At 42.1% G+C, this 25,778-nt stretch overlaps 1 protein-coding gene across 1 annotated transcript in view; it reads right to left on the bottom strand.

Moving 5' to 3' along the window:
* Positions 1 to 9,748: 9,748 nt before the first annotated feature.
* Positions 9,749 to 25,778, bottom strand: part of DNAH3 (dynein axonemal heavy chain 3) — a 117,505-nt gene continuing 101,475 nt past the window's right edge. Inside the window, exons 52-61 of the mRNA XM_026650674.1 lie at positions 23,428 to 25,569; positions 22,664 to 22,889; positions 21,910 to 22,154; positions 20,165 to 20,281; positions 18,795 to 18,949; positions 15,411 to 15,578; positions 14,273 to 14,415; positions 13,502 to 13,706; positions 12,972 to 13,109; positions 9,749 to 10,102 (exon numbers count right to left, since the gene is read on the bottom strand). Of these exons, the coding sequence (XP_026506459.1) occupies positions 9,749 to 10,102; positions 12,972 to 13,109; positions 13,502 to 13,706; positions 14,273 to 14,415; positions 15,411 to 15,578; positions 18,795 to 18,949; positions 20,165 to 20,281; positions 21,910 to 22,154; positions 22,664 to 22,889; positions 23,428 to 25,569 (3,893 nt within the window). The remainder of the gene's footprint in view (positions 10,103 to 12,971; positions 13,110 to 13,501; positions 13,707 to 14,272; positions 14,416 to 15,410; positions 15,579 to 18,794; positions 18,950 to 20,164; positions 20,282 to 21,909; positions 22,155 to 22,663; positions 22,890 to 23,427; positions 25,570 to 25,778) is intronic.

Raw genomic sequence — 25,778 nt, 5'->3', positions numbered from 1 at the left:
GGGGAAGGCAGGATTAGCAGAAGGTTCAGCCCTCAAGCCCCACTTCATCCTCCCTTTGCCCAACTAAGTTCTCCTCATCAACCCTGCATTACCGTTCCTCCCTTCCCGGCTGCTGAAGGGCTACTATAGTAGCAACAGACAGGGCACTTCTCAGGATAATGAAACTGGCTTGGATAGCCTGATTCCTTTCTACTCTCTCTGGCTCTAGTCCATAAGGACAGTTATTCCTCAGTAATTATTAGCTGGGAAATGCCCCACAGCTGGTGCCAAGTATGTAAAAAGCCATCTGCTGCTGGGAACATGTGGGGTGAAAACCTATGACACACAGGGACAGGGGGCAGAACATTACAGAAATGAATCAGAGAACAGACTGAAATAGCATTGTGGGATGGGTTTGTTTCTGAATTTCATCCAACAAAGTCAGATTCACATCGATAAGTGTAGCAAAATGCACTGTCCTGAAGTGCCCCTTCATGATGCAGTGGGGTGTGGCGGCAGTTCTGCCTCAATTTCCCCTTAGTGTTTCGCAACGCCACCTAGCCACCAGTGCCGAACAGGCTGCTGCAGTGACTTGGCCCTATGCCTAAGTCCACCCCTTTTGGGAGGGGTATTGCTCCTGTCATCCCTCCTGCTTCAAGTGCTCTTCTGCTCTCCCTGTGGGCTCAGCTTTTGCCCTTCCCAGGCTCTTTTTCCATCTCTCCCCTCAGCAGTGACAGAGCCACTGGGCCGACAGGGCCCAGGCCAATTGGTGACCCTGGAAAAATGGGCACCCACATTCCCCGACCCCCGGCAGGAGCACCAGGTGGGGAGGACAGGGGTGCCGGGCAGGGAAACCCCCCGTGCCCCAACCCTGGTCCCTGGCAGGAGTGTTGGGTGGGGAAAGTCCCTGCACCCCAACTCCGGTCCTGGCAGAAGTGCGGGGCGTGCGGGAAGTCCCAGCACCTGGACCCCCAGCTACGGCCTGGGACTGGAGAAGCTCTAGCTCCCTGCTGTGGCCTCAGGGCTGAGGGAGCTCTCCCCTGCATCCTGCTGCCATGGCCCAAGGCCACATCAGGGAGTGAAACAGGGCTGCTCCAGTCTTGGGGCCGCAGTGGGTGGGGGCAGAAAGAAGCAAACGAGTTGCAGGGTGGCAGTGGGGGGGGTGGAATGGAGTAGGGCCGCAGGCAGAAGGGGTGGGGAGGGGCCCCCCCACTTGCTCTGGCCCAAGACCCCACAAAATCTTGTGCTCTCCTCTCCAGTCAGCCCTTCCCTGCTAGACTTCCTTCCTCTTAGGTCAACCCTGTACAGGCATAGTGAGGGCAGACTAAGCGCCACAGGCCTTTGGTGCTTAAAGGGGTAGAACACTCTGTTACAAGGGGGAAAACAAATATGTAAAACTGGTTATGTGGAACAAAGTAATATTGATGACAATCCAACTCATTTGACTGAAAGTCCCATAACGCAAACTGAATTATGATCATGAAGTCATTCAGATGTGTTTTAAGATGCTAAATGGTTATTAATTTGGTATTTCCTTTCCAAATACCTGTGACATCTAGTGAGAGCTAAATCCCCTCTTACAGTCAGCATTGTGGCTGGTGTCAGCCTAACCCACATGGCATCACTCTGGTTGGGAGGTGAAACTAGCAAACTTCAGTCCAGTTGGGAAATTCTAGAATTTCCTTACTGCGATTTTCTCCCTTGGGTAGAAGCAGGCTCTCTATAGCCTCAGGGTTTTAGCTCTTCCCACTTCACTCTGGTCTCAACAGTATCTACCAAGGTCTGATCCAATTCCCATTATAGTCAATGGAATGACTCCCATTGACTTGAACAGTAGCTGGATGACACTCTTGAACAGAAACAGCTAGATTCATCCCTGACAACTCCTTCAAAGGCAGCATAAGTAGATTTACACCAGGGATAAATTGGTCTCAAGTCTCCAGGTTTGTGGTTCTTCCCTGTATCATAATGATGCCACAGTATTTCTAGCACCGTGATCCCTCACCCAGTTCTCTCAGTTGGCATGTTGAGACAGCATGAATATGATCTCATTAAAAGAGCTCCAGCCACCCACATTGCATTAATACTGCCAGTTACTGAGAACTTATGTTTTCAATAAAGTGCTTTTCAAAACTTGGGTGGTTTGCTGTGTGTCATTTCCCAGGTGCATTTCCCACTCTCTCTGTGGGAGTTTATCAGCCCCCTTTTCCCAGGAGCAGATTTTGTTACTAGAACAGTCTTGCAAGGTGTTGCGTGACCTCAGCTCCCATCAGGCCCTTTGTCCTCTCCAGATTGAACACATATTTTTGTAGTTCTAAAGCCCAGAGTTTTCTTTCAAAGTACAATATAGAGTTCTTTGACAAGACATGCATAGACTGGTACAATGTTATTCCTATATAGTGGTGGTTTTCAGCCTGTGGTCTGCAGACCTCTTGGGGTCCACAAACTATGTCTAAGGGGTCTGTGAAAGGTTGTTGTTACCATAGTGGTTTTCAACTTGTGGTCCATGGACCCCTGGGGTCTGTAAAGTATGGCTAAGATTTCCCAAGGGATCTGCATCTCCATTAGAAAAATTTTAGGGGTCCACAAATGAAAAAAGGTTGAAAAATCACTGCTATAGTCTGTCTCCCTTGGACAGCTTCTTCATAAGTTTAATTAAAGCATCCTGAGTTTTCAATCGAGTTTGCACTGCACTGGACACAGCCAATCAGCACACATTGCTTCCTTAATTTTCTGTGACTTCCTTCAAGTAAAGCCTGATGCTTTTCAGTTGATCACTTTCAGTTGATAACTTACCTTCAGGAGATAAATTAGAATAGAAAAGCCCCTGCCAGAGTAATTTAACACTCTTTCAAACAAGGACCTGAATCAGCTGCCTGAATACACTGATGAGTTAACTTGTGGACACTGCAGTGGCAATTGGTTTGCATGACATTTGCCCTTGAATGTCCAGTAACATCCTCTACACTGGTCATTCCTTTAACTCCATCACTCCTAGGGCTATAACTTACGACATATGAAACCAAATTCATTCCTTTTGTAAGTGGGTGCTACACCATATAAGCAGATGGTCTTGCACCCACTTACAGTATATGGCCAGTTACATTTTTATGGATGAAGAACTATTAAGCTTCAGTAACGGCCTAATCTGTTCCAGTGAGAGTCATAGGTCTGGTCTACACTAACAAGGTAAGTCGATCTAAGTTACACTAGTAGTTACGTAAGATATGTAACTTAAGTCGAAATAGCTTATATCGACTTACAGCAGTGTCCACACCCCGCTATATCAATGGGAGATGCTCTCCCATCAGCCTGTCGCGTCTTCACAGACCAACTAAATCAATGCCTGCTGCATCAATCATAGCAGCGCCGATTTAGCCCACAGTGAAGACAAGCCCATAGCAATAAGAGATGGAAATGACTTATTAGGTCATCCGATCTATCCTCCTGCTAATGAAAAAGAGTGTTCCCCAAACTACCTTTGTAGAATCAGGGAAAATAAAGGTGATTTCAACACTCCTCTCTGGGACATATTTTTAAAATTGAACTCAACCTAAACTCTAAGTTTGTACTCTCAAATTTTTGGGCACACAATTTTGTACACACATTTTTGTAAAACTTGGATCTGCATAAGGAGATTGGGCAATTTCAAATCACATACCTCATCTTTGTGACATGTATAAAACTAATGAAGACTTGAACTAAATGCCAGTGGGACAATCTGCTATGCACAAACTGAAAGTTTACTTTATTTCCCTATACCTGTGATTTCACCTGCAAGAATGTTAATGACAGGATTCACTAGCCAAAGACTCCAGCATATTATCCATAGACAGAAGCACCCCATGGAAAGCCAGCCCCATGCAATTTAACATTAGGCACTTCACTTCAGAAAGAACCTCCATTACATTTTCGCTTTTGTGCATGGGAATTTAGTCTTTTAGCAGCCCAATAAACAGTTTGGAGAGCAACAATGATGGCAGTTCATTTCGGAAATGGCCTTTTATACTGATTAGAAACTGGTAGGTTAGTTCTCAGCTGCTGGCCCTGCCTGGGTTTCAGGAACACTAGCTTGGAAATCATCTCTGCCATTTCTGGTGAAGGCATAGCTATTCCTTGAGTTTTCGATAGTGTGCTTCTCATTTAATTTTCATCAGCTTTGAAATGCAGCCAAGAACCATCATTGGGGCTGGGCATCTGTGTTTTGCAGTAATTACAGGCATTTCTTTGTGGTTTGTTTACTGTGAGTCTGACTGAGAAATGGAAGATCTGGACGTGGTTTGAGGAGTAGTCCCAACACCAAACACATAAGTATTAATCATTAATATTATTACTAGGAACTTGATATATCTGCAGATATTTCTTGTCCTGGCTTAACCACAGAAGTAAATCCTGCCTGACTAACAGTGGTGTTATTTACATTTGCCAAGAAGCCATGCCAAACTGTCATTCTCAATGCAGCTCTAGATAGTGCTGACACAGATAAGTCACAGCTCACAAAAGAAGGATGCAAAGCAGAATTTCAGAATACCATAGAAAATGTCTCACAGGCAGATATCCCCCCAAGGGGAATTTCATCACCTCCTCCCTAACAGGAAGAGAAACCCAGTGTAAAGTCATCACACGCTTCTTTAGTAACCTAGTAATCACCAACAAAATTAACTCAGCCATTCCCAATCTCTGGTGAAGGGAATGTTGCAAGGGACACAGTCACACACACATACCCCTTTAGGGAGTTACTACATAGCCAAACATTTTGGTCACCCTTGTATAAAAGTTTACAGAAAACTTTGAAATACATCTCGTTCAAAACCAAGTTTAATCTTTTCTAGGAGAGGCCTCCTCCCCCAGATCAACTAAGATCACTATCTTAGAATATCCTAGAATATTAATAGCAGGAAGGAAGTTGTTCACAAGAAATAGCAGCAAAGAAATGTTAGAGCTCACAAGAGAGCTCTCTATAATTACACTATGGTTAAATTAAATGTATATTAAAAAATTGGATACACAAACACTAAACAAGAAACCTCAAAGAGGAAAGCTAACTGCAATGCTTGTAATGATTTGAAGATTTGTGGTATCAGCCTTAAATCACATTTAATTTTAACCTTTAAGAACAGATTCACTACTACACTAGAGCACTGGAAAGCAGGCAGAGCATACTGACCAGTTAAGCTGGGTTGAGTTACTTTGCATCTCCAAAGAAGGAGAAAGTATCTGAAGCATACTGGCGAATCTGGCTCTTAGTCTGCAATGGACTTACTGATTTGGGTTGTGTTAATGAGACTGGCCCTATCTAAAGGGGGCTGGGGAAGCCCAGTCATTGGGTCCCAATGTCTGTGTTTTAAGGGTTCTTGCTGTACTCCATCCAGCCTCATTTCCCCTGGCAGTGCTGCCTTGCTATGCACTGGAGTCACTGCAGTTGTGCCACAGGAAGCATTTCGAGCCCCACAGAGCAGGCAACTACAGAATCTAAAGCACAGTGACAGCTGAGCCAACTAATCCATAAATGAGAATTCTCAACACATGGGTCCAGTTTCCCTCATGCTACTGACTTATTACAACCCATAGAATTGTTGCTTGCAAATTACTGTAGAGGAAGGGTGGTGACTGGTTGTTACCTCTGATATCACAATGTCCCACTAAGTGTTACCTGAGCGATTGACTTAATAGCGTTTGTGGCATATAATCATAACACTTAGGATATTAATAATAATTATTTTATCTAACAGCAACCTAATTTTTCAAACAACAAGGAGTCTGGTGGCACTTTAAAGACTAACAGATTTATCTGGGCATAAGCTTTTGTGGGTAAAAACTTCACTTCTTCAGATGCATTGAGTGAAATGATACAGATGCAGGCATTATATACTGACACATGGAGAGCAGGGAGTTACTTCGCAAGTGGAGAACCAGTGTTGACAGGGCCAATTCAATCAGGGTGGATGTAGTCCACTCCCAATAATAGATCTCCACTTGCGAAGTAACTCCCTGCTCTCCATGTGTCAGTATATAATGCCTGCATCTGTAACTTTCACTCTATGCATCTGAAGAAGTGAGGTTTTTACCCACGAAAGCTTATGCCCAAATAAATCTGTTAGCCTTTAAAGTGCCACCAGACTCCTTGTTGTTTTTGTAGATACAGACTAACACGGCTACCCCCTGATACTTGACACTAATTTATTCAAATATAGTCCGTGCACAAAATTTCAGTTAATTTTAACTATATGAACAGTTCAAAGAGTCTGTGTTATTCCATTATTAAGCTCATCTAGGACAAAAGACTGATACAGATAGTAAGTTTCTTAAAGGACCCAGGTTTTAGTTAAAGTCATATCAATTCATTGCTTTATTTATAATCCTCAGAAATGTAGTTCTGTACACAAAGAGTGTGTGTGTGTGTGTGTGTGTGTGTGTGTGTGTGTGTGTTAAGTTTCAAAAATACAGTGCATCTTCCCCACCCTGCCTCAAGTGCAAAATTGAACTCCAGTCTTAACTATGAAGTCATGACCAGTGCCTCCATAATACTGAATAAAAAGCACTTGCATCAAATACCCATGTTTAGGGCCCTACCAAATTCACGACCATGAAAAACGTGTTACAGACCGTGAAATCTGGTGTCCCTCCATGAAATCTGGTCTTTTGTGTGCTTTAACCCTCTTCTATACAAATTTCACATGGGAGACCAGCATTTCTCAAATTGGGGGTCCTGATCCAAAAGGGAGTTGCAGGGGGGTCACAAGGTTATTTTAGGGGGGTCACAGTATTGACACCCTCACTTCTATGCTGCCTTCAGAGCTGGGCGGCCGGCGAGCAGAGGCTGTTGGCCGGGTGCCCAGCTCTGAAGGCCGCGCACCCCCCAGCAGCAACACAGAAGTAAGGTGGCAATACCATACCATGCCATCCTTACTTCTGTGCTGCTGCTGGCAGCTGCTCTGCCTTCAGAGCTGGGCTTCCAGTCAGCAGCCACTCCTCTCCAGCTGCCCAGCTCTGAAGGCAGTGCTGTAGCTAGCAGCAGCACAGAAGTAAGGGTAGCAGTACTGCAACCCCCCTGCAATAACCTTGCGACCCCCCCCCCAACTCCTTTTTGGGTCAAGACCCCTACAATTACAACACCATGAAATTTCAGATTTAAATAGCTGAAATCATGAAATTTATGATTTTTTAAATTCTATGACCATGAAATTCACCAAAATGGACCGTGAATTTGGTAGTGCCCTACCCATGTTCCTACTTGTGGATCTATCAACATGTAATAATAATGTACCAAATACCTGTATGCTATACTGTATATAATGCATCAAATACTTGGGTATAATGATACTGCATCAAGTACCTGTGGCTATTTTTATAGAGAACAATATTATACGAAGTGCCCGTTACTCACTTCACTTACCTGTATATATCATATCACACTTAAAATATGTGCATTTTACATCTAAATATTCCTATAACAGTTAATAAAATGATAGTGGGCAATGTTTTATGCTGTTTGCTATACTCTCTAGGCACAATGGGCAAATTCTTGTGATAAGACGTGGTGAGACTTAATTAGCCAAGACAGCATCATTTAATGATTAGGGCATGAAACTAGGAGCTAGGAACATCTGAGTTATAGCTCCAGTTCTGACATTAACTCACTACCTGGCCTCAATTAAGTCATTTAGGTGCCAAAAGTAGGGCAGCCAAAAAATTAAGAGTCAGAAAATTAGCAAATGCCTTTGAGAATATTAGCTCTGCTCTCTGACTTCTGTTTCCCCTAAGTCTAATCTGAGCCTCATGATCTGTAAGCATACAACTCACCAGTCAGCACACCCTCTGGGGGCTGGGCATGGCATATCCGGAGCTCCTCCCTTAGCACTTCCTGCCAAACAGCAGTTCTGGCCCAGTGGTGTTGCGTGTTGTGACTCAGCCCTCCAGCCAGGTCACAGAGCCCCACGCATATGGGGTACACTACTGGGGTACCAGTAGTCCTACAAATAATCTGTCAACTTCACATGGAACCATCAGTCCAAGTCTGGACTCATTAGTTCTTACCCCTGCAGTATAGTGGTGGTGGGGGGAGGGGTTACAGTAGTCCTTACTCCTTGTCAGCAGGGGTTTCTGCTCCTCCTTCCTCAGCAGTCGGGCAGAGGAACTCAGGCCCTCCCTCTCTACTGGGTTCCAGTCCACAGACCCTTGAATAGGGAGACAAGGCCCAACTGCACAAGGGCTGCCCCCTCAGACCACTTCCTTGCTCTACCTTGGGCTTTTGCCTCAGTCTCTTCATGGGTTCTCAGCATGTCAGTTCCAAAACATACCTTCCTTCAGAGAGGCTCCATCTCCCAGCTATCCCGCTCAGCTCTCTGACTCCCCCAGGCTTCTCCCACTGAGCGAGAACCAGCAATCTGCTCTCCTTCCTGAGTAGGGCCTAACTGAGCCAGGCTCAGGCCTTTTCACTCCTTCCTCCAGGCTTAACACCTACTGCAGGCTGATTGCGCCCACAGGCCCTCATTAACCCCTTCTGGCCCAGTGTGGGGTTGGTAATACCCATCACAGATCCCCCGTCTATCTCAGCAGGGTGTTGTGGGGAGTAATTAGTTAATGACTGTGTAGCTCTATGAAGATGTACAGCACTATTTTATTTTTAATTAGTTTGCAAAGTTCTTTGAGTTCCTTTGATGAGAGGCTCTAAAAAAACATAGATAATCAGGTTATGAATTAAACATATGAGAGGGTGAGCTGAGGAGGTAAGGCCTAGCTGGCACGGGGAGAAACTCTGCTGCCTTTCTCTCAGGCACACAGACTGTGTATGGCCGGGTAAGACAAAGAGAAAATGGAACAGCACTCTTAATGATACTTATAAATTATATTGAAACAGAAAATTTAAACATGCTGAAGCAAGCATATGCCTCGGGCATGCTGAAAACCATGCACATGCTGTCTTGGAGACACAGAGGCTTGTTCTGAAATTCTGGGGCCTATCATCATCTGGTGTAAATGATCATAGATCCACAATGCAGCTATGACAATTTACACCACCGGAGGGCCTGTTCTGTTTGTTTGGGGGCAGACTCTAGCCCTGTCTCTTCTCTCCCCAACCTCCACATTCCTAGGGCATACAAGGACATGCATGCAAAGGGAAGACAGGCTACAGGGAGCCCACACAGCAGTAGGCAGATCCAGTAAGGCCTATTTTCACAAGTTATGGTTGCTGGAGGAGAGCATCTAAATCTCTTTCAGATTAAGCAGCGACCTAGGCCCCGATCCTGCTCTCGTTTCAAATCAATGGCAAAACCCCATTCAGCAGGTCTGGGCCCCTAGTTCATAAGTTGGGAATGGGGCTGCCAATTTTGGTTGAATGTATTCCTGGAGGTTTCATCACATCACATACTCTTTTATTAAAGATTTACTTTTAAATACCTGGAGACTCCAGGACAATCCTGGAGGGTTGGCAACCCTAGTAGGGGGAAGCTAGGCAAAATGCATGAAGGTTTGTGTTTATCAGGATTTCACAAGGTCAGAATGATGTGGATTGTACAGTGAGTATTCTCTCTGGGAATTCTGCCCACTTTGATCTACAGCACAGCGAGGCCCAAGTCTTTGTAACAGGGTTTTGTTTTAATCAGTCCTCCCCCTACTAATGCAAAATGGCTGAAAAGCGAAAGAAATAGGAAGCAGAAATGTTTAAAAATCAGCAATAAATGCTGACGTAAAAAAGAAGTGCAGCTACAGGAGCGTGAAGTATGTCTTTTAATTATAAAATGCAGGTATCTTGACGTACATAAAGTTAATCATCTAACTGGCATAGTGCTGCCACACCACGATTTATCCAGTGTTTCTGTGGCTGGTCTGAAGGGAGCTCTATTGGGAGAACATAGTTAGTTGAATGGCCTGTAGTGGACAAGGTACCTCTTCTTGCACTTGTCTTGTAAACAGGGCATGAGTAAATGTTCTCATGCAGAAATGCTGAACTTTCTCCAGGTTTCAGCCAAATTACAGGCATAGAATCATAAAGGATTTTTGGAAGTGATTCCCCAATCTGCATGGTTTCTCTGTCCCAACGGGCACCTTCTAAAAACAGTCCTTTCACATATGCCCCATCTTCTGGCATTTTCTCCATGCTGTGTTCCTGTCTTGTCACCTGGAATGATTAAATAATTGGCTTTGGTCTCCTCTTATATCCAGAATATATTTACTCGTGGAATCATAATATCTGCAGTGCTTAGATAGCTGATTAAGGGCCTGATCCAAAGCCCAGTGAAGTCAATGGGAGATTTTCTTTGGCTTCAATGGATTTAGGATCAAGCCCTACATGCTTCTTTGGTGTCCCCGTCCTGCAGTTCTTAAGGAGACCCAATCTATCTTTTGTTCATACTACTGGCAAATATGCTTAAATAAAATCGTATGTATTATTGAGTTCTCCATCATTTTAGCGGCATATGTATAGTTGTATGCATAGGGAGTGAACTTCACCTTTGTATAGAGGACTGCACACTAGTTAAATACCACTTAAGCCCTCAGAATAGGACTTAAGTGCTGCATAGGTCTTGTGCTGGCTCTCTGCAGAGGGATGAATTTTACTCAGAAACCTTATGATAAGAATGAATTAATTAAACAAAAAGATGCCTTGGTGATCACACAATTAAGATACCAAAGGAAAATTAACAAAATATAAAAGAAGAAATTAATGGCACTTAACCCGAACAGGGCCCAGGCTAAATACTCCTGCAACAAAAGTAGGGAGGCACACAGCAAAAAAAACCAGTACGCTCAATCTTGTGCATCCTCTGCTACTAAAGGGAGTTCCTTCAACCACTGGTGGCTACTTTCCTCATAGGGAAGTGATTGTAATAAATCCCCGTTGCTGCACACAAGATATGTGACTGATACATCTTCTCATTTGTGCTTCCCTTGGTTTGTTTTCAGAGCACTCACCAAGATGGTTTTTAAGACCATTTTTCTAGCATGTGGCAAGTCTCATAAACACAGGCCTTGATCGTGTACCATTGCAGTCAAGGGGAGCTCTGCCAACTGACTTCAGTGAGCATAGTAGGATCAAAACAATGGAGAATCCACAACAATACTTCTAAAGATAATGTATTTTTCCATGCTCTAGTGTTTCACAGTCTGCTCATTATGGTATATAAGTGTTTAATGTTCTTTGGACCCATTATTAAGGGGGGAGGGACAGCTCAGTGGTTTGAGCATTGGCTTGCTAAACCCAGGGTTATGAGTTCAATCCTTGAGGGGGCCACTTAGCAATTTGGGGCAAAATCAGTACTTGGTCCTGCTAGTGAAGGCAGGGGGCTGGACTCAATGACCTTTCAGCATCTGTTCCATGAGATAGGTATATCTCTTTCTGTGCAATCCCAATAGCCCTGAATCCCTCACTTAAACTATTACCAGTTTATCTCTCCAAGATCCTGTTTTTCCCATTCAGCATTCATTTTTCTCACTAGTTCTCTAATATTTTTCAGACTAGTGTCTCCTAGCCAAGGGATCAATTAAGTAGAAAAAGAGCCTCTGGCACTTCTAGCCTCTAAAAGCTCTGTAGGGACCCCGGTCTCTGCAGCCTCAGAATCTATTTCTGATTGTTCAGGAAAAGCGTCCCCTCTTCAACAAGAACCCAGTTCCACTGTAGCATTCCACATCAGTTTCCGACTCCCCAGACAAAAGTCTCCTACTCCAGCCAGTATGGTCACAGAGTTGATGCTGACAGCAGTAAGAATGGGGCCCTCAGGCTGTAAGCTCACCAGGGCTGAGATGCTGGGCCAGGAGCAGCGGCACAGGAGCCAGCAAACAGAACTGCAAACAGGGGAGTTTGAATAGGTGTTTGTAAGAGAAGTTTGGGGAAGGGAGGAGAATGGTGTTCTGGATTTTTGTGGGGGTGGTGGTGGTTCTTTTTTTCTTGAGAGGAGCTTAGGCAGGAATTCTATGACAGCTACTGAGGCAGCAGTGGTAGTGACCCAAGGAATGGAAGAGACAATGAAGATGACTGGATGTGGAAGCTGCAGGATGTACATTATCCTGGAGCGGGTACATGAAAAGTGCTTCGTTTGAATGAAGTGCCACAGCTGATGGAAGAGAAGATCCAGGGTTTGGAGATGCAAGTAGAAACTAAGGTTGAGTTTCAAAGGGGATTCGAACGATGATGGAGGGAAGGTGAGAAGAGGCTCAAGGGAAAACTCAAGACTCGCAGACAAGTTATTTAAGTTAAGTGCCAATGTTGACACAAGAAAAAAATGGCTAACTGGCCATCAGCAAGTTTAGGCTTGAAATTAGACAAAGGTTTCCAAAAATCAGAGGAGTGAAGTCCTGGAACAGTCTTTCAAGGGGAGCAAAAAACCTAACTGGCTTCAAGACTGAGCTTGATAAATTTATGGAGGGGATGGTATGATCAGATTGCTACAATGATATGTGGTTCATCTGCAACTGCTAGTAGCAAAAATCCCCAACAGCTGGAGATGGGGCACTAGATGGGGAGGGCTCTGAGTTACTACAGAGAATTCTTTCCTAGGTGGTCTTGCTGATGTGCTCAGGATTCAACCGATCGCCATACTTGGGATTGGTAAGGAATTTTCCTCCAGGTCAGATTGGCTGAGACCCCTGGGTATTTTTGCCATCCTCTAAAGCATGAGTCACGTGCCACTTGCTGGTTTAAACTAGAATAAATGGTGGATTCTCTGTAACTTGAAGTCTTTAAATCATGATTTGAGGACTTCAGTAACTCAGACAGAGGTTATGGGTCTAATGCTGGAGGGGCTGGGTGAGGTTGTGGCCTGCAATGTGTAGGCGGTCAGACTAGATGATCACGATGGTCCCTTCTGGCCTTAAAGTCTATGAGATTCCAATTTCTGTTACACTGGTGTAAATCTAGAGTGACTCAGGTTCACACTGACACCCTAACATGTCCCCATTGTCTTGTCTGTAAAGTGCTAGTTTGTTTTTGTTCTTTTCGTATAGCACATGAAAATGGTTTGTATAAATGAAATTCCTCCACATATTTTTACCTCAAATTCAAATCCAATATGATCAATTGGGATGGTGTATTTTCTAGCATAGTTCTGTGAAACCCCTGTTAAGAAGGACTGAGTAAAGTAGAATCCCGATATCCAAAATACGTTGGGTGGCCCTTCGTTGATCCACTCCTGAATAATGAAAAAAAAAAACAATATATTTATTAGCAAAACCCAAAACATTTATTTCTTTAGATTGTAAAAACTCTTCAACCCTATCTTGCTGCTGAACACAATGTAAAACATTTCTCCTTACCGAAAAGTCTGAAGTAAAAAGCTGGAAACTTTACATTGTCGCTACAGAGTAAGGACCAGATTGTGAAGTCCTAACTCAAACTTTTGAGCAGTTACTCACATGGATAATCCCAAGAGGACTGCTCATGAGTAACTGCTTGTGAATGTGTATAAGAAGTTCACAAACTGGCTCTATTTGGGAATTATATGTGACCCTAACTGAAGTAAATCCTCTCGTTCAGCTTTCACACATTGGTCCCTGAGATGGATCCAAACCAGTTTTAGTATACCTGGAAGAAGGCCAAACGTGTAAGAAGATCAGACACATAGCTGCCCAGGGGTTTCAGCGATGGATAGGATTTGGCTGCCCACATTGGTGGTACTTTGCCTACGAGCATGCTGTTGAAAACATCCTCAAGTTCAGACGACATCAACACTTGACCTTTGATAGCTTTGCCTAAATTGACAAGACTGCTCCGAACAACTTCTGTAAGCCTGCAGATAAAGGGGAGATTGCCATTTCATTACTCACTAAACCTCTGGTCCAAAGCCAACTGAATTCTATGGACTGACTGCCATTGACTGAAAGCCCTGGAGAGTATTGAGAAATTTCTCACTGTACCTGTAAATACCAAAACCATTCTTTGGCTATTAACTTCTAGTAAAAATTTACAATAGACCAAGGAAATTAATTAACAATAGCTTTAAACTTTAGATACGTGTTGAAATATTGTCATATGCTGGGAATATAGGGGACTGAATGACTCAGAGGATTCGTAATAGGATATGTAGTCTTTCACCTCATCATCACTCGTTCACATCTGGTCCAGGTTAGCAGTGACTAAATGTTGTTACTATCAGATAACTGACCATCAGGATTCAGGAAGTCATTTGCTGCAGCTTTCAAGTATTTTGAATCTGCTCTCAAACAGCTTTTGTAAAAGAAGTTTATTATAAAATGCTTGCAATTGTCTAAAGCTTGTGACCTGGTGCTGATCATGAACACAAACATTTTAGCATCTTTCAGCTTTTGTAAAGTTAAAGAAAACAGGCTGCCCCACCTGTTGAATCTGATAAGTTCTTGCCTAAGAACTGTATTCATGGACTCCTCATAAAGCACTGGGTATTTCTTCATTACCGCTTCCAGGTTAAAGTCATTTGGTAATTTGGACAGGATGTCCCGTGCCAAATCTTCAACAGTTTCCTGAAATCAAGAATGTGCAGAGAATGGGGAATTTTTTCAAATGGCCTTTTTTTGGTTATTGTTACTTTTTACAAAACAGATTTCCTCAAATATTGTTGTTTTATATGCTTTTGCTTCACTGGATATTTATATAGCTATTTATAGATAATATACAAAGGCCCTGTTCCCCACATTATTGGGAAGCTATGAGCTGGCCTGACTGATCTGAGGGACTATCGGCACAGCGCAGAAGAGGGTGTGAAAGGGGCTCCCTGGCTGCTCCATGATCATGGCCTGTGGAGCTGGAGAAAGGGGTGGGGAGCGGATGAAATGACTCATCTTCCCCAAGCTGGCCTTCTGTGGATTCTGGCCCCTGTATCTTCACCACAGGAGTCACCCAGGCTACTGCAGCCCTGAGACTGCAGCAACTCCTATGGAGCAGCCAAAGGGAAGCACAGCTGACAATCTGTATCCTAGCAGTTAAGAACCTTGAGGACAGCCATGTGTGTGTGTTGAGGGGAGGATGTGGGGAGAGGAAAGGCCTGCTACAACCTCTTGATTTCTGGGGGAAGGAGACCTTTGGTCCTAATGGGCCTATGTTGCCTGACTGACCGTCCTTGAGGTGACTTCCCAGAACTGTGGACTCTGTGCCCAGGGCAAGTCTGAGCAGAGATCCTGCTGAAGGAGATCTGACTAATGCTGTGTGGGTGAGGAGCCCAGGTCAGAGCACAAACCTCCAGGATCAGTATTTGCTCAATGAAATTAAATTCCATATTTTGAAACTGCCTTGGAATCTGAATCCAGGAGCATAATCAATTGTATGTTTCAATTATCACTGTCACAGTTGCAATGTGGTGATGATTGAATCCACAAGGAGTCACTCAAACCCACTCCCGGCCCAGAAGTCATAGGCGGAGGTGGCTAACTCCTCTAAACTATAAGGGATGATGCACTAAGAATGCCTCCCTAAGACGCTTCCTTGACAGGGGATTGTTTGGATCCCCATTCCCCATTACCTGTGGGGACTTGCCACCTCCACCCACTTGTCTAGGCAGAGTCAAAAGCACTCCACTGAAAAGCTGGTTGGTCTCCTGATTATCTTTAGTGATGTCTGCATTCTCATGAAGCCCAAACACTCCAGGATGTGTTGTAATTGGTAAGCTTCTTAAGTAGTCAATGTAAGACTGCAAGGAAAACATGTAGTTACCAAAAATGTGTATTTAATAGCTTTAATGGAACATAATGAGAATGTAATACAGTTGGTCATGTTCAAACACATAAATTCCCAACTAAAAAATCATTGCTTTACATAATCCAAGCACACAAATACAAAAGCTTTGAAGATTTCAGAAACTAATTTAGGACCTGATCTTGCAGTCCTCATGTAAGTATTGAGTTTATCTAATTTTCTATACTAGCTAATAAACTCCGCAGCCTTACGCAATTATGCTGTTAAAATCAGGAGCCAGATGCAATATTTTCAAATATCAAAAGAGCTAGACCTGGGCAAACCATGCTGTCATGGTAAAAAGGGCCTGCGGGGCTGTAGAGTCCCCTGCATAATTTCTCTGCAGCCTGACCCTTCCCAGCTTTGCAGCACCATAATGGTCCTGAAGTAGAAAACCTGCACAGATGTGGCATCATTTTTACTCATAGGAAACAGAACATTGTAAGATCATCGCATCTCTCATCAAGTTGCATCAGAACATTAAGTAGAAAAGCAGCATCACTTGCCCCATAACCTCAGCCATGATGAACACAACACCATCAACAGCCTCAGGAACAACTCTGACATCATAATCAAAAAGGCTGACAAAGGAGGTGCTGTCGTCATCATGAATAAATTGGAATATGAACAAGAGGCTGCTAGGTAGCTCTCTAACACCACGTTCTACAGGCCATTATCCTCTGATCCCACTGAGGATTACCAAAAGAAACTAAACCATCTGCTCAAGAAACTCCCTGAAAAAGCACAGGAACAGATCGGTACAGACACATGCCTAAAACCCTGACCAGGGGTATTCTATTTGCTAGCCAAGATCCATAAACCTGGAAATCCTGGACGCCCCATCATCTCAGGCATTGGCACCCTAACAGCAGGATTGTCTGGCTATATGGACTCTCTCCTCAGGCCCTACGCTACCAGCACTCCCAGCTAACTTCGAGACACCACTGACTTCCTGAGGAAACTACAATCCGTCGGTGATCTTCCAGAAAACACCATCCTGGCCACGATGGATGTAGAAGCCCTCTACACCAACATTCCACACAAAGGGCTGGTCTACACTGGGGGGGGGTGTCTATCCAAGATACGCAACTTCAGCTACGCGAATAGCGAATAGCGTAGCTGAAGTCAAAGTATCTTGGATCGAATTACCTGGGGTCCACACGGCGCAGGATTGACGGCCGTGGCTCCCCCGTCGACTGCACTACCGCCGCTCGCTCTGGTGGAGTTCCGGAGTCGACGGTGAGCGCGTTCGGGGATCGATATATCGCGTCTTAACGAGACGCGATATATCGATCCCGGATAAATCAATTGCTACCCGCCGATATGGCGGGTAGTGAAGACGTACCCAAAGATGGACTACAAGCTATCAGGAACAGTATCCCTGATAATGTCACGGCAAACCTGGTGGCTGAACTTTGTGACTTTGTCCTCACCCACAACTATTTCACATTTGGGGACAATATATACCTTCAAGTCAGCGGCACTGCTATGGGTACCCGCATGGCCGCACAGTATGCCAACATTTTTATGGCTGACTTAGAACAACGCTTCCTTAGCTCTCGTCCCCTAAAGCCCCTACTCTACTTGCGCTACATTGATGACATCTTCATCATCTGGACCCGTGGAAAAGAAGCCCTTGAGGAATTCCACCATGATTTCAACAATTTCCATCCCACCATCAACCTCAGCCTAGACCAATCCACACAAGGGGTCCATTTCCTGGACACTACTGTGCTAATAACCGATGGTCACATAAATACCACCCTATACCGGAAACCTACTGACCACTACACTTACCTACATGCCTCTAGCTTCCATCCAGGACACACCACACGATCCATTGTCTACAGCCAAGCTCTAAAATACAACCGCATTTGCTCCAATCCCTCAGACAAAGACAAGCACCTACAAGATTTCTATCAAGCATTCTTAAAACTACAATAGCCACCTGCTGAAGTGAAAAAACAGATTGACAGAGCCAGAAGAGTACCCAGAAGTCACCTACTCCAGGACAGGCCCAACAAAGAAAATAACAGAACGCCACTAGCCGTCACCTTCAGCCCCCAACTAAAACCTCTCCAGCGCATCATCAAAGATCTACAACCTATCCTGAAAGATGATCCCTCACTCTCACAGATCTTGGGGGACAGACCCGTCCTCGCTTACAGACAGCCCCCCAACCTGAAGCAAATACTCACCAGCAACCACACACCAGAGAACAAAAACACTAACCCAGGAACCTATCCTTGGAACAAAGCCCGATGCCAACTCTGTCCACATATCTATTCAAGTGACATCATCATAGGACCTAATCACATCAGCCATGCCATCAGGGGCTCCTTCACCTGCACATCTACCAATGTGATATATGCCATCATGTGCCAGCAATGCCCCTCTGCCATGTACATTGGCCAAACCGGACAGTCTCTATGCAAAAGAATAAATGGACACAAATCTGACATCAGGAATCATAACATTCAAAAACCAGTAGGAGAACACTTCAATCTCTCTGGTCATTCAGTAACAGACTTAAAAGTGGCAATCTTGCAACAGAAAAGCTTCAAAAACAGACTCCAGTGAGAAACTGCTGAACTTGTATTAATATGCAAACTAGATACCATCAATTTAGGCTTGAATAGAGTCTGGGAATTGCTGAGCCACTGCACACATTGAATCTATTTCCCCATGTTAAGTATCCTCACACCTTCTTGTCATTATCACTACAAAAGTTTTTTTTCTCCTGCTGATAATTGCTCATCTTAATTAATTAGCCTCTTAGAGTTGGTAAGGCAACTCCCACCTTTTCATGTTCTCTGTATGTGTATATATATCTCCTTACTATATGTTCCATTCTATGTATCCGATGAAGTGGGCTGTAGCCCACAAAAGCTTATGCTCAAATAAATTTGTTAGTCTCTAAGGTGCCACAAGTACTCCTGTTCTTTTTGCGGATACAGACTAACATGGCTGCTACTCTGAAACCAGTTCAAGACTGGTGAGTCTGTATTCTGTGCATACAGAGATACATTCTGACACTCTTTATGATCTTACATTTTTTTTGTTTCCTGGACACAGTAATACACAGCAGTGTACTCTGAGAATATTATTCTTAAAAGTTCACATATAAACTCAATGACTTATTAGAAGGAATTTCTGTCCTTTATTTCCCTACCTGGTATGGTCCATGTGGTGGTATATAGTAGTCATCCCCAGGTGAAAGTTTATACTTCTCCTGTTCTATATCTTTATTATAGACTATGGAAAGAAGTGACAGAAGAAGACGCCTGTCTTTGTCGTCTGTTACTCTCCCACCATAGTTACATTCCCCTGGGAAATTAAACAGAAAACAAGGCTGAAAGATTGAATGGTTATTTATAAAGACATAATAAAAATGGCTTACATTCAAGAATTCCTCTGGTAAGCTGAAAACCATGACAGGAACTAACTAACCCAGTGTTGCTCAAGCTGTGATCTCTTGGCCATAAATGGTGCGGGGGGCACTTCCAGCTGGTCTGGGAAACTCCTTCCCTCACAATGATGAATCATGTCATGCTTCAAGCAGTAATGCTTCCTGCTAACTGAAATCCCTCTTTGGGGCTCTTTTGGCCTTTCCATTTTCCAGAGGCTTTATCTGACCAGCTAAACTCCAAAAACTAAGCACTTCTCTAAGCCCTATATAACTCCTTCCTGTCTTTGGTATAAACTCAACCCTAACTCTATTTGTGCACGATGACAAAACTGTAGAGACATAAACAAGCAAGAAGACAGAACCACTCTGCAAAAAGACCTGGAGAGATTAGAACAGTGGGAGCTGCAGGCAATGAAGAGAGATTTGGTTCTAAGAGAATAGAAACTTTTATACCAGGGAAGAGGAAATAACAGCCTACGTACAAAGTGGGGAGACAGACAAGCAGTCACACCTGTTACATTAAACAAGTTTATTTTCATATCTTCTCTCCATAATACTATCCCAATATTACTTTTCATGTAACTAAATTCTCTATTCACTACAAAGAAGCATGAACTCATGTTTTGGAGGTTGGGAGGTGTCCATGAGCAGGCCTCTAGCTGAAGAATGAGCAATGTCTAGGTGACTGACTACCACAAAATATTATATTAACTATTCACAAGGCACAGGGCAATCCCCAATACCTTACAAGGAGCGGGGATTATCACACTCCCTGGCAAATCTCCAGCTCTGAATATGTCATGCTTTGATGTATTGGTCAGCCAAGGTGACAGAGATGCCATTGATGCTTTTGTTTGACAAATGTTAATCAAAGCCCAGGAGTTTTTCTGGACCACGAGTAACCTTTCTAGCTATGCAAACTACAACAATGATCTAGTTACTCAAATCTTATGCCTGGGGGTATAAGCTGCTTGGCTGGGGGGAGGGAGGAGGGCAAGAAAGAATAACTAAATGGAATCTATCCCATTTATCAAGGACCATCATTGTAGTTATGATGTTATTATTCATCACCTGAAGTTATTTTTATATAATACCCACCAGTCTATATACATCACAGAGTGCAACTTCTATACCTGTTAGATAGGTCAGAGCTTCAAATGGGATTTCTTCATACTCATTCAGAAACATCTGGATCTGTCGCATACTGATTCTAAGATCAGATTCATTGAATTCATATGGAATATTCCAACCTGTTCAATTAAAAAAAGACATGTGATGCAGTGGTATATTGTCCTGATAACTATGCTTAGGAAATAATGACATTGGTATGAAGTCGTCATTACAGAATAACAGTCTCCTGCCACTAGATAACTACGCAGTGAAGCTTAGGCATCTGCCTGAGTGTTTACTGCCCAAGTTCGAGATAGCTATCCTTAACAACATCCTATCCCAGTGCAACATTATATACTTACTTACTGCATTCCAAATAATTAAAGATGTGCCCGTAGGTCCTGACATTTTGACATTGCTCACAACTGAAAAGCTGTATTCTAATAGATGTACACTGCTTTAGCTGATCTGAAATCAGCTGGTTAGCAAGACCATAGGAATTCTGACTGATTTCAATTTTTTAACCTTTGTGACTGACTGAACTTATACTTTTTACTTTTTATCAATAAACAAATATCCTCCTTCTAGCAATCTAACTGCTGTGCATTTAAATAGGTACAGTGGTTGCTACTAAAAAGATAATGTTTAACAAGAATTACTACATATCACATAATGGTATCAAAGATATGGAAGTTATTTCATATCCTAAGTATAGGGAAATGGTAACATGTAAGATAAACTCTTGGCAGATGTTGTCTATTTAATGATGATCATTTTGAATAATTCTGATCTGAATAAAACATAGTCAATATGTCACTATATATCAAACCAACCTTGCAAAACTGTACCCGCTTAGTCATCCAGGACAGGTATCTTTCTCTGACAGACAAGTCAAATATTTTTCTTTTATCATCAGCTGCATGATCAGGTGGGTGAGTAGATTGTGTGTATAGAATGATTAATTTGTATGATAAGTTAGCAATGCTGTGTTAAGCATACAATGTGCATGCCAAGTTCAGACTTGGTGTAAGCGGGCAGAACTCCATGTAAGTCAATGGAGTATATGACATCTGAGTTTATCCCTAAATATTTTTAAAAACAACTTTTAATTCCACACCATATTTGTTGGTCATGTAAGACTTATTTACAAAAAATGAAACACAAATCAAATTCTTATATATGTTATGCTTTTGGAAATTTTCATTGTATGGCCAATTAACTGCAACTAAATAAATTCAAATGCTACACTAAAGGAACACGTGTACTAGCTTTGCTCGATAAAAAAAGTAAAAAAAATAATCTGAGTAAAATTCAATTTTTATTAATAAAAAAGGTAAATCATTTAAAATTAAAACTTGAATAGGAGTTGTTTTTGACAAACAAATAGTTTTTATGTAGAAATGTAATAAAATAATAATAACAACAATAACACAGCAATTTATGACAACATAAATACATACTATGTTTACTTTGCAAGCTCCCAGTGACTTCCATAGCAGTTTTGTCTGAACAAGAACATCAGGAGTCAAACCTGTGTGTATTTATACAGCCCAAATCCTCAAAATAGCTTTTCAATGTTGCTTCACTATATTCTATGCAATGCTGACACACATAAAAATTCCCAGCCATCATCAGATAACATGACCATCCTCTTGTCACAATGCTGGAGGTAATGCTTCTGGCTGGTGTTCTGGAGGCAAGACTGAAGTAACATATTGCAAAACTGCTAATGCTTTTTAGAAAATCTGCAAAATGATCCAAATCTTACCCAATGGGCCAAAATTTTTCCTTTCTTGAACCAGGGCATGGAAAAAGCAAAGTCCAAAGAGCAATTTTTGCCACATTTCTTGTTTTTGGCAACTAGTAAAGAATGCAGGATCAGACACTGGGTCATTGAGGTACGATCGTAGGAGGTTTGCTCTAACCCCTTTAGGAGGTTCATTGGTCATTTTGATGCCATTCTGGAGAATACTGACAGGAAACTTTTCTGATGGATAACTGGTTAACCATAATCTGAACAGGGTAAAGACAGAAACATATTTGATTACATATCCTCAGTCTTGAACTGCATCAATTTTAAACTTTATTAATATAAGAGTCAATTGCAATCTAAATATATTTTTAGAAACAGGTGTTTAGATAAACTGAATATCTACATAGAAAAGATGGGTTTCAGAGTAGCAGCCGTGCTAGTCTGTATCTGCAAAAAGAACAGGAGTACTTGTGGCACCTTAGAGACTAACAAATTTATTTGAGCATAAGCTCATGCATCCGATGAAGTGGGCTGTAGCCCACGAAAGCTTATGCTCAAATAAATTTGTTAGTCTCTAAGGTGCCACAAGTACTCCTGTTCTTTTTATAGAAAAGATGGTGTCTCGATTACATATTGCTATTTTCTCAATGATCTTTAAATATTCTAATGTGATAATTATTCATATCACCTTTTTATTCCTTTTTACTAGCAGTCCTGATTTATATTGGAAGTAATCCCACAGAAAATGGAAGAATATTAAAGCTTCTACCTGAATTTTTCATGGGTATTCTCAGGCACTATCATTTCTTCACAGATTTTCTCCAAAGCAGGCATCCAGCTGGTTGCAAGATGGCAGTTTTGTAACACTACCCAAGTTCCATCAATGATAGCCTGACATATCATTTTTGCTGCTATTGGACCCTGGCCCTGGCCAAGTGAAATAGTCTGAATGCTTGTACCTCCCATGCCAAGATCATCAGCAAACTTTAGCAAACCTATTATAGAAAATATAACGCACACAAAATCTTTTAGCAAATAGATCCATGTTGCGTATGTCATTTATATAATCAGAAACACGATTAAAGGTACAAATGTTAATCTGCATTCTAGTCAATTAAAAAAGAAAGAAAGGTAAAAGTAGTCAGGTGGTATATGTGACTGAATCTCCCAGACAGTTGCTGTTTTTAGACGTAAATTACTCCCAATTTAAAGAGTGGTGTAAAAGGGCCTTAGTATAAATGAGAATCTGGCTTGGAATCTAAATCTTGTTAAACCCCTGAAGATCGGAGATTTATTCATTTAATCAGCATTATAATTATAATTTATTTTCCCCATTTTCTGCCCCTATTTTGGTGTGTTTTCATGAGGTGTTTTTACAAGATAAAGGACACGTGGAAGGATAAGAATGTTTGAAATTCAAAGCTACTACTACTACTACAATTAATTTATTGTACTATAAAGGGACTATTTAAATGAAGGAGCCCACATGTTATCATGCAAAGATTTCAATTTAAAATCTTTTTTTAACCTCACCTGCCATAGGATCAGCACCTGGTGATAATACAAAAATCAAAGGTGCACAGCAATTGGAATCATTGTAACTTCCCGCAAGGTCAAAAGTGGGTGGTTCTATATAAGTTCTTCCCATATTTTCTGTGATGAAATCCTGCGTTGCTGGAATGATTTTATCAGGTCTTAAACACCTTAGAATTATCATACGATCTAGCCCTACTAATGTCTTCCATACATCTGGGAATGCCTCTTCCTGGGGCTTTGCAGAGTCATAAATCATTTTCCACTTTGAAACATTTTCCCTTACATGATCCATCAGTCCATGAAGGTTTTTTAGACTAGATGCACGTACAATCTCAGCCCATGATTTGTCAGTCAACCACTCTGGGGCTGGGTTGAGGTAAGGGTTATCAAGAGCAACACCTCCTGTCAATAGGAACCGCCAAACCTCATCATCTATTTTATCTTCTCCTTTCATTATTCCTATAGTCAGGAGGAGGGAGAATAGCAGTTTATCCTTCTCAAACAGTGAACGGCAGACATTATTGTAGATGCTTACTGTGAAATGTTCAATTATGTTCTCAATTCTCTCCTTTAGATCATCACTCTTTTTGCTATTAGCAATGGATTGAATGTACAAGTTAATGAACCAAATTAATGAATACTGGTACATAGGTTCAATGTTTGCCAGATCAGAAATGCAGAAGAAGAGAGTTGCTGAATGAACAGCTACTGGCTTGTAACCCATTCGAGTAGCATCTATCTGCATTTCAGTTACAGATGCAATTTCCTGCTTTTCAGAGATTTCTTCAGATAGCTCTTTGGATGAAGACAAAACCTTAATTGCTGTTTCATCTTCTAAGATGTTTCCTTCTGACTTGGAAAGAACCTCAAGGATTTTATCTTCTATCTCCTTCAGCTGTTTCTTGTTGGCCGCACTTTCTATGATCAGTTTATTTTTCTTTTCTTCCAGCTCAGGCTTTTCCTTTGCAGCTACAATTCCAAGAAGTTGGTCCTGAAGACCAAGTGGTGTAATCATGAAGTTGAGTAGACAAACTTTCACAGCCACTTCAGGAAAATAATGAGGATTCCTTAAGCGAGTTGTCATGTAAAACTTGAAGTCTCTTGAGTATTCAATTATATTTTCACCTAATCTCATGTATTCCACACCTTGTTGCTTGAATGTTAGCTTTAGCAATATAGGCTCTATGAAAGCATCTAGTTCTTCACCAATATTTTCAAGCAAGACTGGTGTTCCAAACTGGATAGCATTTTCCAGTATCCTCACATAGTTCGTATCAGACAGTTTGATAACTGAAAGCTTATTAGCTTTCTCCATATTTTTTATCCACTTGTTGGCTTGCCTTTGAGGATCAATCATTAAAGCCCATCTTCTTGAGTTAGAAACAATTATACCATTATCAATTGAAAATGAATCAATTGGCAATCCAGCAATCTGCCAGGCACGGATTTTGACAGGATCCCCTAAAGTATTACTGAGGCTAAAATCATTGGAACATGGTACATGCTTCTCCTTGCATAGGGCCTGCCATTGCTTTTGGCATTCAAGGCGATAGTCTACAGTAAAGGCTCCCAAATAAGCCACTGTTCCTGAAGATAACAAAACATCACCAGTAAGATCTGTGTATCGGATTCCCAACAATCGTGCAGCTTCTGTCCACCTATCTTTCTCTCCTCCAAGTCCACTAATCAGCTTTTCAGCTCTTACCAGCTTTTGTGAACAGATTTCAATGTTGTTTTCTAATTCTTTCTTCCGGTTATTCATGCTTTCAAATTCATCGTTCAAAGCTTGGAGACGGTCCATTACATCCTTAAGTTCTGCACGCTTTGTATTTAGCTTTTTCATTTGAATTTCAAGTAAACCTTCCGCCTCCTTAAGACGCTCACGTTTTGGAGCAACCACTTTAGCTACACGGTCATACACCTCCATGGCTCTCACCCATTTGCATAAGCCTTCACAGGCTGATGACACATTTTTTATGACAGCCGGCTGAAAATCTGGATGCTCAATAAACCTCTCTCTGATCCTCTTCATTACAGCAGGAGGAATATTATCCTTGTCGTATGTCTTTAAGCTTTCAAGGAATTTCAGATCTCCAAGAAGCTTTCTAGAGATTCCCCAATAGTCTTCTATCATTTTACCTGTATTGCACATAAATCAAATCAGGCTTAAATCAGAGGTATTCAAAATTAAAATACTTTAAACACTGATATGAAAAAGCTAATACTAATTATCTTGCTGTAGGTTTGTGCCATACAGATGCAGTTAACAAATTTTAGAAAAATGCTTACATATTAAAATTCAAATAAGGACACAGCATCATTAATCTGTGTTGAACTGAAATTTAGTA

Source organism: Terrapene carolina, unplaced genomic scaffold (assembly GCF_002925995.2).
Source record: "Terrapene carolina triunguis isolate 2854851 unplaced genomic scaffold, T_m_triunguis-2.0 Scaffold93, whole genome shotgun sequence".
In the NCBI taxonomy this organism is placed as follows: domain Eukaryota; kingdom Metazoa; phylum Chordata; order Testudines; family Emydidae; genus Terrapene; species Terrapene triunguis.
The sequence above is the reverse complement of the archived record's forward strand: the minus strand, read 5'-3'. Positions and strand labels throughout refer to the sequence as shown.